This window comes from Ctenopharyngodon idella, chromosome 24, assembly GCF_019924925.1.
Source record: "Ctenopharyngodon idella isolate HZGC_01 chromosome 24, HZGC01, whole genome shotgun sequence".
Classification (NCBI taxonomy): domain Eukaryota; kingdom Metazoa; phylum Chordata; class Actinopteri; order Cypriniformes; family Xenocyprididae; genus Ctenopharyngodon; species Ctenopharyngodon idella.
In genome coordinates, this window is record NC_067243.1 from 7,020,098 (window position 1) to 7,036,625 (window position 16,528).

At 38.3% G+C, this 16,528-nt stretch overlaps 1 protein-coding gene across 2 annotated transcripts in view; it reads right to left on the reverse strand.

Annotated features, from left to right (window-relative positions):
• Positions 1 to 16,528, reverse strand: part of slc25a22a (solute carrier family 25 member 22a) — a 31,715-nt gene that overhangs the window by 14,835 nt on the left and 352 nt on the right. Inside the window, exons 2-7 of one of the 2 annotated variants that reach the window (XM_051883888.1) lie at positions 15,696 to 15,792; positions 4,661 to 4,817; positions 3,127 to 3,252; positions 2,986 to 3,041; positions 957 to 1,047; positions 357 to 414 (exon numbers count right to left, since the gene is read on the reverse strand). In XM_051883888.1, the coding sequence (XP_051739848.1) occupies positions 357 to 414; positions 957 to 1,047; positions 2,986 to 3,041; positions 3,127 to 3,252; positions 4,661 to 4,680 (351 nt within the window). In that variant the 5' untranslated portion in view covers positions 4,681 to 4,817; positions 15,696 to 15,792. The remainder of the gene's footprint in view (positions 1 to 356; positions 415 to 956; positions 1,048 to 2,985; positions 3,042 to 3,126; positions 3,253 to 4,660; positions 4,818 to 15,695; positions 15,793 to 16,528) is intronic. The other variant, XM_051883887.1, reaches the window with a different exon arrangement.

Sequence of the window (16,528 nt, forward strand, 5' to 3'; positions counted from 1 at the left end):
CAGCTGCTTTTGGTATAAAAGAGGTATTTTAGTATCGTATCTTGGAAGAATACACACATCATATACAGAATACAAAATCATTTGGCTTCAGTATAATAAGCAGATCTGGTTCTGAAGCACCTGCTTCAGGTGAATGTGCTCAACAAAGGCTGTTTGTGGCAGATGAGCTCACGTGTGTTTAATGGGAGTGTGTTTGTACCCTTAATGCATCTGTGTTTCGTCTCTTAGGCCATTACAGACACAGTGATCTGCTGAATCATCTGTGTGCAGATGTGAATAAAATAACAGTGGAACATCTATTAATGGAGGCTCAAGCGTCAGATAGATTACACAGATGCGTTTGTTTGCATACTGACCTGACATGTTCCCGCCCCGCAGCCGGCCAGCATCTCTCGCAGCAGAGTGAGCTTCTGCCTGTGGGGAACGAGAGATGAAGCGCGCGATCAGCGACCTCGCTCATTATCAGCACACACACACACTGAGGGTCGTTAATAATTCACACTTTGACTCGACGGCGGTGGTCAATAATTCACCGGTGCCGTTTTCAGTCACCATGGAGACGCAGCCGAGCAGGGCATTGTGGGTATTGTCTGTGTGCTTCAACCCCTATGTAATATTAATGACGGTCAGGTAATGTAATACTGTGTGCTGAATTGATTGAGATGTGTCGGTATGTCACTACTGTGGCCGTGTTAGATGGTAATACCACAGTATTTTGGTGTGTACTGTACCATGGCTGCTGGTTAAATACCATACTGATACCATAGAGAAGAGAGAAATGCTGTGTTTGTGGATGTGTTCAAGGCTGGGAATGAAAACAGCCAGTGTGTCAGACCAGATGATAATGTGTCAGAGTGTGTGAATGGGCACAGTCAGCTCAAAATACTAGTCATCATGTTTATATTGATTTGTACATATACTGTGTGTGTGTGTGTGTGTGTGTGTTTATGTCTCACCCATCCTTAGAGAGGTGAAATCTGAAGAAATCGTTTGCTGCCAGCTTGATGGCTTTTTCTGGAGTGACAAGAGTTAAGTTCACCGCAGCACCTGGGAGAGAGAAAACATACATCTTCAGTTACACCTTCACTCTCAAAATAATTTCTTAGTTGAAAGTAGTGCTGTCAAATTGATTAATTTAACATAAAAGTTTATATATATATGTATATGTATTATCACATCAGACATCATGCTATAGACATCCTGAGGAACAATTCCATTCATTCTTTGCTATAGGAGAGGAAGAATTGTCTATACTTGTTAAAGGGGACCTATAATGCCCCTTTCACAAGATGTAATATAAGTCTCTGCTGTCCCCAGAATGTGTCTGTGAAGTTTCAGCTCAAAATACCCCACAGATCATTTATTATAGCTTGTCAAATTTGCCCCTATTTAGGGTGTGAGCAAAAACACGTTGTTTTTGTGTGTGTCCCTTTAAATGCAAATGAGCTGCTGCTCCCGGCCCCCTTTCCAGAAGAGGGCGGAGCTTTAACAGCTCGCGCTTCGGTTGCTCAACAACAACAAAGCTGGAGAATATCACGCAGCCAAAATGAGGATTGTCAGTAACGGTGTTCAGCCTTACATTGTTCAAACCGGAGTTTTTACAACTTTTAGAATGAAACTGGACGTTTCTGAATGGTTAGTGGATACATTTATGTAGTTGCTGTGGAGTTGATTCATCTCATCGACTAGCATGTGCCGTCATGTTAATCTTTTGTGCAAAACCCGTATGGATGCCCACTGTACATAGCACACCTGTTTGACAAACAGAGCCATACACACCAGGCTAACGTTTATGATCGCTATCAAATGCTGTGAATGGTCTAATATTTTTTCCATATTTTTTCCATTCGGACAGAAATGCTCTTTTTTTTTTAGCAATCGAGTTTGCCAGGGTCAACTTGCAGGCTATCCAAGCTAACGGGACTCTGAATAGTGTTCTGTGCTCGTCTGTGCAGCCAACGACAAAACATTTAGCATGCTTTGCTCGAACTTTTGCCATGGTGTTAGAACTGGTACACCGTTGTCACTTGTGAAAACAAAATGGTGCCACCATGGGTGGAAACGTGCAGATTAAGGGGCGGTAATATTATAATAAGATCCCCTTCCTACGTCACTAGGGGAACGAAATCTGAGCAGCTTGTTTTTTCACATGATTGCAGAGAAAGGCTTAGTGGGTTGTCCTTTTTCACGTTTTCTGAGTTGGTAGATGCACCGTGGACCCGATTATAGCACTTAAACACGGAAAAAGTCAGATTTTCATGATATATCCCCTTTAAATCATCAAAATCAGCAACATGTATGTTAGACCCTATACCGACTAAGCTACTGAAAGAGATGCTTGCAGAGGCCATAGATCCTCTTCTTAATATCATTAATTCATCTTTATCACTAGGATACCGAAACCACAGCTTGACCTAGAGAATTAGTTAATTTCAGACCACTCTCGAATCTACCTTTTCTGTCAAAAATACTAGAAAAGACCGTATCCTGACAACTATGTTCCTTTTTAGAAAGAAATGGCATCTGTGAGGATTTCTGGATCAGGATTTAGACCATATCTGCTCTCATTAGAGTTACAAATGATTTGCTCTTATCATTTGATCGTGGTTGTATCTCTTTGTTAGTGTTACAGGATCTTAGTGCTGCATTTGATACTATCGACCACGTTGGCATTAGTGGAATTGCATTGGCATGGTTCAAATCATACTTATCTGACTGTTACCAATTTGTAGCAGTAAATGAAGAGGTGTCAAATCGATCACAAGTTCAGTATGGAGTACCACAAGGCTGCAACGGTCCTAGTACTGAGCTTTGCAAAGCTTTGCATAAAAGTTTGTAAATATGTGTGTATATGTGTGTGTGTGTGTGTGTATTTACACACATATTTACAAAACTTTTATGTTAAATGTGATTAATCGTGATTAATTGATTTGACAGCACTAGCTGAAAGTTAACTAGTCTACTAACATGTAAACTTGCACTTACCTCTGTACATGCCGAAGTATCCCTCCGACCGGATGGTCTTAATAAGGCAGTCTGACCTGCAGAGTACGATATATGATGCACATGTGAAACCTGACGAACTGAATCTTCTATGTGATTTGAATCGTCTGTTTGAACACTCACATGCTGGTATAGAGACGGGATCCATTCTGCTGGTTCTGAAGGCGAGTCTTGGCCAGATCGATGGGAAACACGCAGGTAACGCCGATCAGTCCGGCCACACCACCGTTTATTAGCTTGGCAGGCAAACTGGAGCAAAGGATGAGAGGAGATGAGACATAAAAGAGACAATGACAAAAAAATAATAATAATTCATTTTAGGTGGTTGCCATGGCATTACTATGGAGTTGCTAGGGTGTTCTGACTGGTTATCATCTTGTTGCTATAAGGTTATGTGCTTCCTAGGGTGGTGTGGGTGGTTGCTAGGGTATTACTATCTAGTTGCTAAGGTGTTCTGAGTGGTTGTTATGATGCTATAAGGTTATGTGGTTCCTAGGGTGTTGTGGGTGGTTGCTAGGGCATTACTATGCAGTTGCTAAGGTGTTCCAAGAGGTTGTTATCATGTTTCTATAAGGTTATGTGGTTCCTAGGGTGTTGTGAGTGGTTGCTAGGGTATTACTATGCAGTTGCTAAGGTGTTCTGAGTGGTTGTTATGATGCTATAAGGTTATGTGATTCCTAGGGTGTTGTGGGTGGTTGCTAGGGCATTACTATGCAGTTGCTAAGGTGTTCCGAGAGGTTGTTATCATGTTTTTATAAGGTTATGTGATTCCTAGGGTGTTGTGGGTGGTTGCTAGGGTATTACTATGCAGTTGCTAAGGTGTTCTGAGTAGTTGTTATGATGCTATAAGGTTATGTGGTTCCTAGGGTGTTGTGGGTGGTTGCTAGGGCATTACTATGCAGTTGCTAAGGTGTTCTGACTGGTTGTTATCATGTTTCTATAAGGTTATGTGCTTCCTAGGGTGGTGTGGGTGGTTGCTAGGGCATTACTACGCAGTTGCTAAGGTGTTCTGACTGGTTGTTATGATGCTATAAGGTTATGTGGTTGCTAGGGTGTAGTGGGTGGTTGCTAGGGCATTACTATGCAGTTGCTAAGGTGTTCTGGGTGGTTGTTATGATGCTATAAGGTTATGTGGTTCCTAGGGTGTAGTGGGTGATTGCTAGGGCATTACTATGCAGTTGCTAAGGTGTTCTGACTGCTTGTTATCATGTTTCTATAAGGTTATGTGGTTGCTAGGGCAGTTGCTATGCTAGGGCATTACTATGCAGTTGCTAAGGTGTTCTGGGTGGTTGTTATGATGCTATAAGGTTATGTGGTTCCTAGGGTGTAGTGGGTGATTGCTAGGGCATTACTATGCAGTTGCTAAGGTGTTCTGACTGCTTGTTATCATGTTTCTATAAGGTTATGTGGTTGCTAGGGCAGTTGCTATGCTAGGGCAGTTGCTATGCAGTTGCTAAGGTGTTCTGAGTGTCTGTTATCACATTGCCATAAGGTTGTGTGGTTCTTAGGGTGATGTGGGTGGTTGCTAGGGCATTACTATGCAGTTGCTAAGGTGATCTAGGCGGTTCTATGCACATTGCTATGATGTTATGTGGTTGCTAGGGTGTTGTGGGGTTCAAAAAGTCTAACTCCAGGGATGCTTGACTTTGAAACTCACCTGATCTGTTTGTCAGCCATTTATCTGGGTCCCTGTACTTCTTCAGCGTGTGTGTGTGTGTTTAAGGCGTCAGTGTGCGCAGATTTCTCAGAGACTTTTTGGTTTTGTGATTTGGGATCTCAGTCCATTCGCCTTCTTGTGCCAGATATCTGAAAGACTTGGGAAGAGAGGGAATGATTGAGTCAGTGTTTTTATGATACAGGTGTCATCTCTCACTGTTTGACTCTAGGAATTCTTCACACTGGACTCTTTCCTTTCCTTCCCCATCTGTTCCTCTCGTCTCAGCTATGTCTTATTTTTATTCTTATCACATTTTGCCGGTTGCTCAGGAAGTTTAAAATAGTTCCCTGGACTCACACTGTCTGATTCACGACACACACCCGCCTGTCTGTCTCATAGGCCGTTTACACCTGGTATTAAGAAGCGTTTTGGTCTCTTTTGTCCACTTTTGACCATTCTGTCCTGATTTCTTCGAGGGGAGGGTCTATGGGCTGGTAAATGTATGGGCTTTTTTAGATCTTTCGATCTAATGGACAAAATAAACTCGTGCAATTTACATATGAACGCAACATACGGAGAGCATTAGCTTTTGTTTCTGCTCTGACAGCCGCAAGACCGGCCGAACGAGGTGAGTACGTGTTAGAAATCAGGAGTGGTGAGAGAACATTGTGCTTGGTACATTTTTTGTCTTCAAACCAAACTTGGGTCTTCAGCCAATGTTTACATGTTAGGTCAGTAGGCAGAGAGTAGGCGGTCTTTAGTGGCTGTGCGAACACATTCGACCACATGAGCGTTTCCACTACGAAAGCAATCCGGTCGAATGTGTTTTCGGCTACCTCTGGAAGTGGTAGACAAGCTTAAAACTTTTGAGACTCAGTTTAGACCTGTATTTAGAGTCGTCAACTTGTGATCCGATCGACCAAAAATGCATCTTAATACCAGGTGGAAACAGGACCACAGAGAGGTTGTTTTCTGCAAAATTGGGTTCAACTCTATTTTAAAGTCATGAAACAGCATTTATAAGCATATTTACTTCTGTAATGTGTCATTTCTGATTGAAACTGGATGTTCAATAAAAAACAAACAAATGTAGGGCAGAATTTGCTTTGGGAATTAATTGGATGGTGATAAATGGTTTCTAAATTAGAAGTGGAAGAAAAATAAGAGGGCAGAATGACACCAGGCGAGAACAGAAAGTCATTTCAGAACAAATTTGAAAGATTATGAAGACAAACTTTTGATTTATTTGGAATAACATTCAATTTCCGTCCACAATAGGAACAGAAAAATGGATTAAGGGTAAAAAGAGTCAATTCTGTTTTCATGTTGACTCAATTCACCTGAAGTACTGAATTAAAGAAGAAATTCACAATGCTCAATGCCATCGAAATAAAATAAAATATAAATATTAGATGGAAAACTTTAAACTTTCAAACTTAAAAAGGTTGCCTTGGCATTAGAATGAAATAAATAAGTTTAAGTTGATGTACTAAACTTACTAAAACTGAAATGAAAAATGAATTAATGCTAAACTGAAATACAAAAAACTAATAAAAACGACAAAATCACATAAAAAGAGTGCTAAAGCAAACTAAAATTAAAATGAAAACTGAAAATATGAAAATAAAAGCTAATTCAAAACATTAATAAATACTATGCAAGTGTATAAATAATACTAAAATAACATTGGCACAAATCTGACAAATTAAGACTTTTTGATCAAACCAGATATTTTTTTGTAATATATATCCACAGTATGTTATGTAAAATTATATTAAAGTGATAAATTATGAATTTTTTTGTCAATGATCCTGATGGAAAGCACTTTAGTGGTCTACTTTTATGATCTACAATGTAAATACTGGCTTTATGTTGTATATTGTGGTTACTGAAACATTGTTTAAATGCTGTTGAAATGTTCCTTGATGTGTAGCATTATCATGGCGAACTACATTAAGACCAACAACCCAAACCAGTTCACTATATTCACAGCTGAAAGTGTTTGTCAGCAGCTTTAATGGTCACGTAACCTGCACAATAAAGAGAGCGAGAAGGTGTTTGAGAGAAACACGTGTGTGTGTGTGTTTCCTGCTAATCATATGTGGAATTCGAACAACTTGAAGACAGTCTGTCTTTCCCCCTCATTCCTCCCCTCTGTTCAGCCAATCAGCACGTCTCTCTCGCTCCGTCCCCTCCCCTGTCTCCGCCCTCTCTTCCTTCTGCTCTCCACTGATGCATTTCCTGATTTCTGCTGACTGGACTGGACTCTTCTACCTTCAATTCTGCATTTTCTCTGTCTGGTTTCCTCTTTTTCTTCACTCTCTTGCACTTTCTTTTAGATTTACCATTAACATTATTATATGTCAGATCAGCACTAACCAACACAAACCAGTTTGGAAACCTTCTGGTCCTTTCAGCAGGATTATTATACTTCCATCCTGCTGATTTTAACTTCTCCCAGAATCTTCCTCATGATATCAGGTCTGTTTTGACTGGCACAATGTTCCTACTATCAGTGAACACTAAATTGCAGATATTTAATGTCTTTCACAAGGTCTCAGACACATTAAGGCCAAGCAACAATGATAAAAGGATAAATCTTACAAAAATTATTATTTTTGGGGGGATTTCAAAGTCACTAATGCTAAAACAAAATGGAGACTTTTGCTGAGTTCTCCTGATTCTCAGATGTTCCTCCTGAGAAAAAGACCCATATGTCTCCTCTAGAGTTTCAGAAGAGTGTCTCTTAACAGGGTTTTTATAGGAAGTAGCCAGCAGGGCGGTCCCCCAAGAACTAAATTTTCCCCTAGGGCCATTTTCCTGGTTGCATTCGCACCGTCAGTAGGAACTCTGAAGTGATAAATCGAGTCCCCCCCAGGAATCAGGTCTACTTTAGGACCCCGAGTGATCACATTGATTCAATGGGCTTTTAATGGGTAGTATTTTAGTGCCTGATTATGATTCCTGCTCAATCACATTATGATTTATATAGTTTAAAATGCGTTATAATGACCATTAATGTCTTTTAAATTACATGGTTCATATACTTGTATATAACTGAAGCTATAGTTTGTGAAATCAAGCATTTCTCATTCTTACTGTTTTTAGTTAGCTTATGTACTGGCATAGCATACATCTGCCTGATTAGCCTGCTAGCTTAGCTTATATTATATTAGGTATGTTTTTTGCTTCCAGTATATTTCCCAATTACATGTTTCAAATGAATGATGTTTGTGTGTACTTTGCTACCAATATATTCATTAACAATGTATAATAGTAATATTATATACTATACCACAATGCTATTATTGTGTAAAATTAATATTAAATTACTTATTACCACCTGGGTCCTAAAGGAGACCCAATTCCTCGATTTCTCATGACAGCTGTCAACTTCGACATCATTTAAGTGCGGCATTTAACGTCAACAACTGGAGGATGGAGGACACCGTGATTAGAGTTGTGTTTTTGTTGAGTGTTGTAGGTTTCGTGATAACGGAGATGGAATGTAGACATATAAGTTATGCAATTGAAAGAGCAAAAAGGTCAGCTAAGAGATGAAATCTCCTACGACAACTTGCAGTGCTACATATAATCGAGGCTGGGAAAAGAACACAACGCAGCAGACAAAGGCGACAGGTAAATGCTATCTATCGCTGTTTTCCACGTTCGTGGAGTTAGTTTGTGGACTGTGTGTTTACATGGATTTTTAAAAATGCCGGATACTGGTGTTTCGTATGGCACACTGTAAACCCTAACGCTCAAAATAATTTATTGTTTTGAGTAGGACAAACTCAAACTCAAAAAAATTAGTTCAATCAAATTAACTTTTATGAGTATTTAGAACTTTCTTTTTCTTTTGAGTTCACAAAACTGACACCTTTTAAGTAATCTGAATTGTTTAATTGTTTTGAGTTTTATGAACTTCTTTTAATTTAGACAAACTTAAATTTACCTGAAACTGGGCTGGGATTTCTATTTTCTATTCCCAGCATGCTTTGCCATGACACTCAAAAACTCAAAAGGGAGAATAAATGCTAAAATGAAGTGTTATATAATGGTTTTTGTACAAGATTAATGTTAGGGGGGGGGGGTAGTATTGTTGTATTTTGTAGTGTTTAATGCTTTGCTATCCCAATTTAGAAGAGTTTCTGTTATGTTCTGTTATCCACTATAAAGAACCTTTTGTACAGTGGAAAGATTCCATGGATGTTAAAGGTTCTTTATGGAATCCACATACAATTTTATAGCTCTATTACCAGTGTTGTTATTGTTATCTAAATAAAACTGAGACTACAACTATTAAAAATTGCTGACAGCTGAAATAAAATAAATATAGCAGATGGAAAAAGTTAAACTCAGAAAACTTTACATTAGAAACATTAGAAATGTTGAACTGGCTGCTAACTGAAACAAAATAAGTTCAAGTTGAAGAACTAAAATAACAAACTAAAAGCTAAATAGAAATGACAAAAGCACATGACAGAATGACAGAAGCAACTAAAATTAAAATTAAAACTAAAAAATATAAAAATAAAAGTGATTTCAAAATATTAATCAATGCTACAAAAGTATTTAAATAATACTAAAATAACATATTTTTTGCGCATGTCATCAACTTTCATTTTAAGTCTATTTTTAAGAAAAAAGAAAAAAATTTGATACTTCAAATAAACTGTCCATTAAGTCTCCAGTATTAAAGATTAATATCTAAACAATGATAGTTTGCTGTGAGACATTCATAAATGTTTAGCTTTCGGTTTCAATCAATAGAGGAACAGAAGAAGCTGAGAATGATGTTTTTGTGTTAGTAGTGGTTGGTCTTGTGACAAGATATCTGTGTGTGTGCGTGTGTGTGTGTGTGTGTGTGTGTGTGTGTGTGTGTGTGTGTGTGTGTGTCTTAAAATCAGCAGAAACGAATCAAATGTTCTTCAGACCACAAACAGGCTCAAACTAGTCTCACGTACTCTAGCTAAACAACATTACTGACCAGCAATTTCAGTTTTAACATGTTTTAACTCAAAAGGATTTTTGCACAGTAATAGACACGGAAGTTGTGTAGTCTTTTCTTCCCTATTGTGGCGTATATCTAAACACTTCTCAAACAAGAACAAATGTAGGGCAAGGCTTGATTTTGTCCATGTCATTTGTTACTTTTAATGCCACTGAGGAGATAATAATGGAAATGAATGGGCACTTTCAGCAAACGCTGAGCTGTTACCCAGCATGCACAGGAGTATGTGTGTGTGTGCACTTTAAAAGCACCAAAAAGCACTCTGACCCCCATTTAAACTCCTGAGACCATCGGAAAAGAACAGAAAACACTCGCCACATGATGTCAACTATCCACAACAACTGCTGCTCTGATCTTCACGCTCATCCAGCAAGGGCGAGTCACTCTAAACACTATATTTCTACACAACAGAATTGAGATAGTTGCCATGGAAACGGACTGAAGATGGCTTTAAAAATTCTGTGAATGAGCGCCAGAGATTTCCACATGTCTTACAGCAGATTTCATGTCTGTCGTTTATGTGTGTGTGAATGTAATTCACTGTGACTAATGAACACACAACGTTAATATGTACATACACACGTCTGTGCTGACTAACAGTCAATATTAAGACAATAATCAATCACTCATATTTTGTCCTTACATGCACTACCGTTCAAAAGTTTGGAGTCAGTATTTTTTAAGAAATTAATTCTTTTAAATTCAGAAAGGAGGCATTAAATTGATCAAAAGTGACAGTAAAGGACATTTATAATGTTACAAATGATTTCTATTTCAAATAAATGCTGCTCATTTGAACTTTCTAACCCTGAAAAAATGTTTTTTACAAAAATATGAAGCAGCACAACTGTTTTCAACATTGATAATAATCAGAAATGTTTTTTAAGCAGCAAATCATCATATTAGAATGATTTCTGAAGGATCATGTGACACTGAAGACTGGAGTAATGATGCTGAAAATACAGCTTTGATCACTGGAATAAATTACATTTTAACATATATTAGCATAGAAAATAGTTATTTTAAATTGGAATAATATTTCACTATTTTTACTATAATTTTGATCAAATAAATGCAGCCTTGGTGAACTTTCTTCAAAAACATTAAATACATCTTACCGACCCCAAACTTTTGAACAGTAATGTATATAAAAATACCCTTTGATACCACACCCACCATGGTATTCTTTAACGTACAGTAGAGTAGGAAATAAATACCATGGTACATGAATGTTAGTACCCTGGTATTACCATCTGATACTATCTCTGTACCTCCCTTGTTATTTTTGTATTTTATTTCCATCATATTAAAAAAAACCTTTTTTTCTTAGGAAAAACGAAACAAAAAGGTCACTTATTAAAAATCCACCCATGAACATGTTGCGTTTCTGCCAAACGGAGGGATGGAAAGAGAATGAGCGAGGATGGAGGAGTGTAAAGAGGGAGCTGTAATGAGAGACAGCTGGTGGGAGGAGAGAGAAGATGGAGGGAGAGGAGGAGGAGGAGAGGAAAGTAGGTGAAGCCGACCTGAGAACACAAGCAGCTGGTGAAGCCAAGAATGTGTGTGTGTTTAACATTACAATCATTCATTCCGGACATGCCACACTTTCTTACTGTAAACTCCCTGCTGGAAGATGTGTCTAGCCCGTCATTTATGACCATCAGCTGGTCTACCAATGACTGAACCTGGCAGAAGATGGTTAGAGCTGGTAGACCACTTTGGATGAGCGACAAACCAACTAGCATATTCTAAAAAAACAGCCTAAAAAGTATAGTTCCCGCCAAAATGAGTTTAATATCTCTTATCAGTAGTGTAAATGATGTTGATTCATACTGTAAAGTTCCAAAAATGGACAAAAAACACTGTAAATGTGCAGCATTTAGGCCATATTCTGAACCTCCTGAAGTCATATGAAAGATAATCAACTATTTGATTTTGAAAATATATACATTATCGTTCAAAGGTTTGGGGTTGGTAAGATATTTTATTTTTAATGTTTAAAAAGAAGTTTCTTCTGCTCATCAAGGCTGCATTTATTTGATCAGAAATACAGTAAAAACAGTAATATTATGAAATATAATTTAAAATAACTGTTTTCTATTTGATTATATTGTAAAATGTAATTTATTCCTGTGATCAAAGCTGAATTTTCAGCATCATTACTCCAGTCTTCAGTGTCACATGATCCTTCAGAAATCATTCTAATATGCTGATTTGCTGCTCAAGAAACATTTCTGATTATTATCAATGTTGAAAACAGTTGAATCCTTGCTAAACAAAAGTATTAAGATTGTTCTTTACGCTGTTATGACCTGGTTCCAGCAGGGAACAGCTGTTGGCCGTTCCTGAGTCCAGTAAAAATCTGTGTACCTTTGACCAAACCGCACCCGTCATTCATCTGACTCTGATAACAGATGTTGATCTGACTCCACGTGTGTGTGTGTGTGTGTGTGTGTTCATCGTCTGAAGTTCAATGAACCCTGGATCTCTTGAAATGGCCCATTTATTTACACTCTTTATTGGCATTGATGATTCCATGAAGAACTTTCAACATCCATGGAATCTTTCCATTCCACAAAAGGTTCTTTATATCTTTAAATGGTTCTTTTTAGAATGTTCGCTGAAAGGTTCTTTGGGGAAACTAAAAATGGTTCTTCTTTGGAATCACTGTAGAAGCTTTATTTTCAAGAGTGTACAGTATTTCTATCCTCTCTACCATCTCATCTGTGTCTCAGCAGACTGTTGTCATGGTTTCAGTCTGACTGCTGTCTGTGTCTGATCTCAGGAGGTTCAGTTGTATTGTGCTTTAAACTCAGAATAATCCAGCTGTGCTTCCTGATTAAACACGTCCGCATGGGATTATAATCACCACACATGACATGAAGTGAAATTTAACAACCAATTTAGCTGGTACTGTAGGGAACAAACACATATCATCATGCATCCCAGTGAGGTGCATCAGAAGAGGACAAATAGTAATACTATAAAGACAGTCAGTCATTAGAGAGATTATAATGTCCGAAGATGACAATAGGTAAATATGAGCAAAGGCGGCTGTGAAAATAAATCTGCATTGTTTATCCTTTTGATCTTTCATTAAAAAAAATAAAAATAAAAAAAATCACAAAATTTTAACTTTTCATCGAAGTAAAACAATTGAAAATGGGGGGAAAAGCTCATTATTAAATAAATGTTTTTCTCTAGTTCATGTTGGCCACAATTATTTGCACCCAATTATTGCAACATCCGTTTGCCAAGATAACAGCTCTGAGTCTTCACCTATAATGCCTGATGAGTTTGGAGAACACCTGACAAGAAATCAGAGACCATTCCTCCATACAGAATCTCTACAGATCCTTCAGATTCCCAGCTCCATGTTGGTGCTTCTTCTCTTCAGTTCACTCCACTCATTTTCTGTAGGGTTCAGGTCAGGGGACTGGGACGGCCATGGCAGAAGCTTCATTTTGTGCTCAGTGACACATTTTTGTGTTGGTTTTGATGTTTGTTTTGGATCATTGTCCTGATGGAAGATCCACAGCCCATTATTGGATTTCTAGCAGAAGCGGTCAGGTTTTGATTTTTTATCTGTTAGTATTTGATAGAATCCATGATATCATGTATCTGAACAAGATGTCCAGGACCTCCAGCAGAAAAACAGGCCCAAAACATTAAAGATCCAGCTGTATATTTAACCGTGGGCATGAGGTACTTTTTATCCATGTGTGCATCTGGTGGGTTTGCTGCCAAAAAGCTCCCGAACAACTTGTGGGGATGTAGGTGCTGTTTCATCATTTTTTTTTTAGGCTTTCTGACCCCAAGACTCAACTAATCTCTGCAATTCTCCAGCTGTTATCCTTGGAGAGTCTTTGTCCACTCAAACTTTCCTCCTCACCACACATTAGGACGATTTAGACACACGTCCTCTTCCAGGCAGATTTGTAACATCTTTAGTTGATTGGAACTTCTTAATTATTGCCCTGATAGTGGAAATGGGGATTTTCAATGCTATTTTCTTACAGCCACTTTCTATTTTGTGAAGCTCAACAATCTGCTGCACATCAGAACTATATTCTTTTGTGCTAAAAAATGTAAATATGAATGGGAATATACTTCAGAGTTATTTTATTCATAAGAATTTCTAGGGGTGCCAATAATTGTGGCCAACGTGTATTGGAGAAAAACATTTATTTCATAATGTGAGTTTCCCCCCACTTTCAATTGTTTTACTTCAATGAAAGGTTAGACTTTTGTGAATTTTTTGAATGAAAGATCAAAAGAATAAACAATGCAATGATCATCTTTACCAAGGGTGCCAATATTCGTGGAGGGCACTGTATGTATATATATATATATAGTACAATTTTATTTTTATATTTTATGACATTATTTTTTTAAAAGATTCGCCCGAAGCGCAACGGCGCTGCCCACGAGGCTATCGGCTCCAACGACATTATTTTTTAACATTATATATTTTTTTTTTTTACTTGTCAATTTTGAAAAATATGAAATAATATAATAAAAATAAAATTATAAAATTGTATATAAAATAAATTTTATAATGTATTTTATTTTTTCAACTATCGAATGTGTTGAAAAAATACTTGTATCCCCCAATTCTATAAGAACGAAAGAAAAAAGAAAGAACGAAAGAAAGAGACTAACTCAGCGCTCAGTAGATTCCCAGCAGCCTCAGAGTTTGACCAGTGAATCAATGTGTGCAGAAACGAGCCGACAGTGATGAGTGACTGACTGACTGACTGACTGAAGAGCAAAGACAGATTTACTGAGTGTAAAGAGCGATAAGATGAGAGAGATGAATATCAGCCACTCAGAGCCATCAGCACATGAGCTCTCGCTGTCTGATGGTTAATTGGTTAGCTGATGTACAGTACTCTCTCTCACGTGTGTGTGTGTGTGTGTGTGTGTGTGTGTGTGTGTGTGCGTTCAGACCGTATGCTGTTTCACTCTCGCTTTCTCTCATGATGCTCACTAACAAGTCAGTAAGAATTTAAAGAAGGGTTTAAAAATGTATTTGAACACAATGCAGTGTTGTATCTAATTATGTCGGCACAAAAATTAAACAATATTAAAAGGGTCGTTGATTACGATTTCACTTTTTTAACTTTAGTTAGTGTGTAATGTTGCTGTTTGAGCATAAACAAAAGTTACAACGCTGAAAGTTCAATGCAAAGGGAGATATTTTCTTTTACAGAATTCGCTGTTTAAGGACTACAGCGAGCTTCTTCCCGGGTTAGTGACATCACTAACCCTAAAATTTACATAAACCCCGCCCCCGAGAACAAACAACAAAGGGGGTGAGGCCATGTTGGGCTGCTTTAGAGAAGAGGAAGAGTTGTTGTAGTAGAGTGTTGTTATCATGCCGTCATTTTACGCCGGACTGCTTCACAAACGAGTATCAATTCAACGCTGGATTTGCACAAAAGATTAACATGACGGCACATGCTAGTGGATGAGTTGAATCAACTCCACAGCAACTACATAAATTTATCCAGTAACCATTCAGAAACGTCCAGTTTCATTCTAAAAGTTGTAACTTCTTCCTGAGTCTCTCCATCAGTGTCGACTCCGGTTTGAACAATGTAAGGCTGAACACCGTTACTGACAATCCTCATTTTGTCTGCGTGAGATTCTCCAGCTTTGTTGTTGTTGAGCAACCGAAACGCGAGCTGTTAAAGCTCCACCCTCTTCTGGAAAGGGGGCCGGGAGCAGCAGCTCATTTGCATTTAAAGGGACACACACAAAAACAGCGTGTTTTTGCTCACACCCAAATAGGGGCAAATTTGACAAGCTATAATAAATGATCTGTGGGAGATTTTGAGCTGAAACTTCACAGACACATTCTGGGGACACCAGAGACTTATATTACATCTTGTGAAAGGGGCATAATAGGTCACATTTAAAATATAAAATCAAAATAAGCTAAAAATTTAAATAGTTATTATTTTGAAGTGAGATAGCATGGGAATATCTTCATATAGCAGTGACTGTAGGACAACTTACAAGAAATCTGTAATCTGCAAGGTGTTCTTGTTGTCTTAGTTATCTTTCACCTTCGCCCTGTGAGCCGTCGTTTAACTAAAGGTCGCCTGAGACAAGACTGTGTTTGAAAGACACACATTGTAAAGGTAAAGATTATTCAATATGAGAAACAGCTGTATTCAGCAAATATCCCAATTATTTCAAGCCAGATTAAACATCATGCTTTTATCTGACAGTACCGTAGTATTATTTGAAGCACAATATTGTATCATTTAAATCCCATGGTTGTTTGCTTTTAGTCCAAGGACGCAATTATTTCATCACTGTAAATCATACTGCCAAAATCAGTGAAGAAATATTTGCAGTATCTGAACGAGGTCGCTGATAGTGTCTGATGACATAATTCTGCTGCAGAGAATCCCGTTTAAATCTGAGATTCAAGAGCGCGCACGGCGCATCGAGAACGCGCGCGCCGCAGCCCCCTGATGTTGGTGATGATCCGCTGCAGATCTTGTATAGAAATACAGTCCTCTGATCAGATATCATCACGGAGCTGGTTAATCCCGCGGGGATCAAACCCAACTAACGTACGACCAGAACAAACACACCCAGATGAAACGCGCACCGCTGTATGATGAAAAACAGATGTTCGCGCGCGTGCCGTTACAATTAACGAAGCTGTCAAAAAGGCGCGTTCTCGTTTCTATCACGTTGGTTTTTAAACGCGTCACGCCGCGATGGGGAATCGTGTTTTGCCACATAACGGGAAACGAACCGCCGCATCGCATCTTATGAACGGCAGTACCGTTATTTCTGTTTCTTCTGCTGACTTGATGCATCTTTAAAACGGTGAC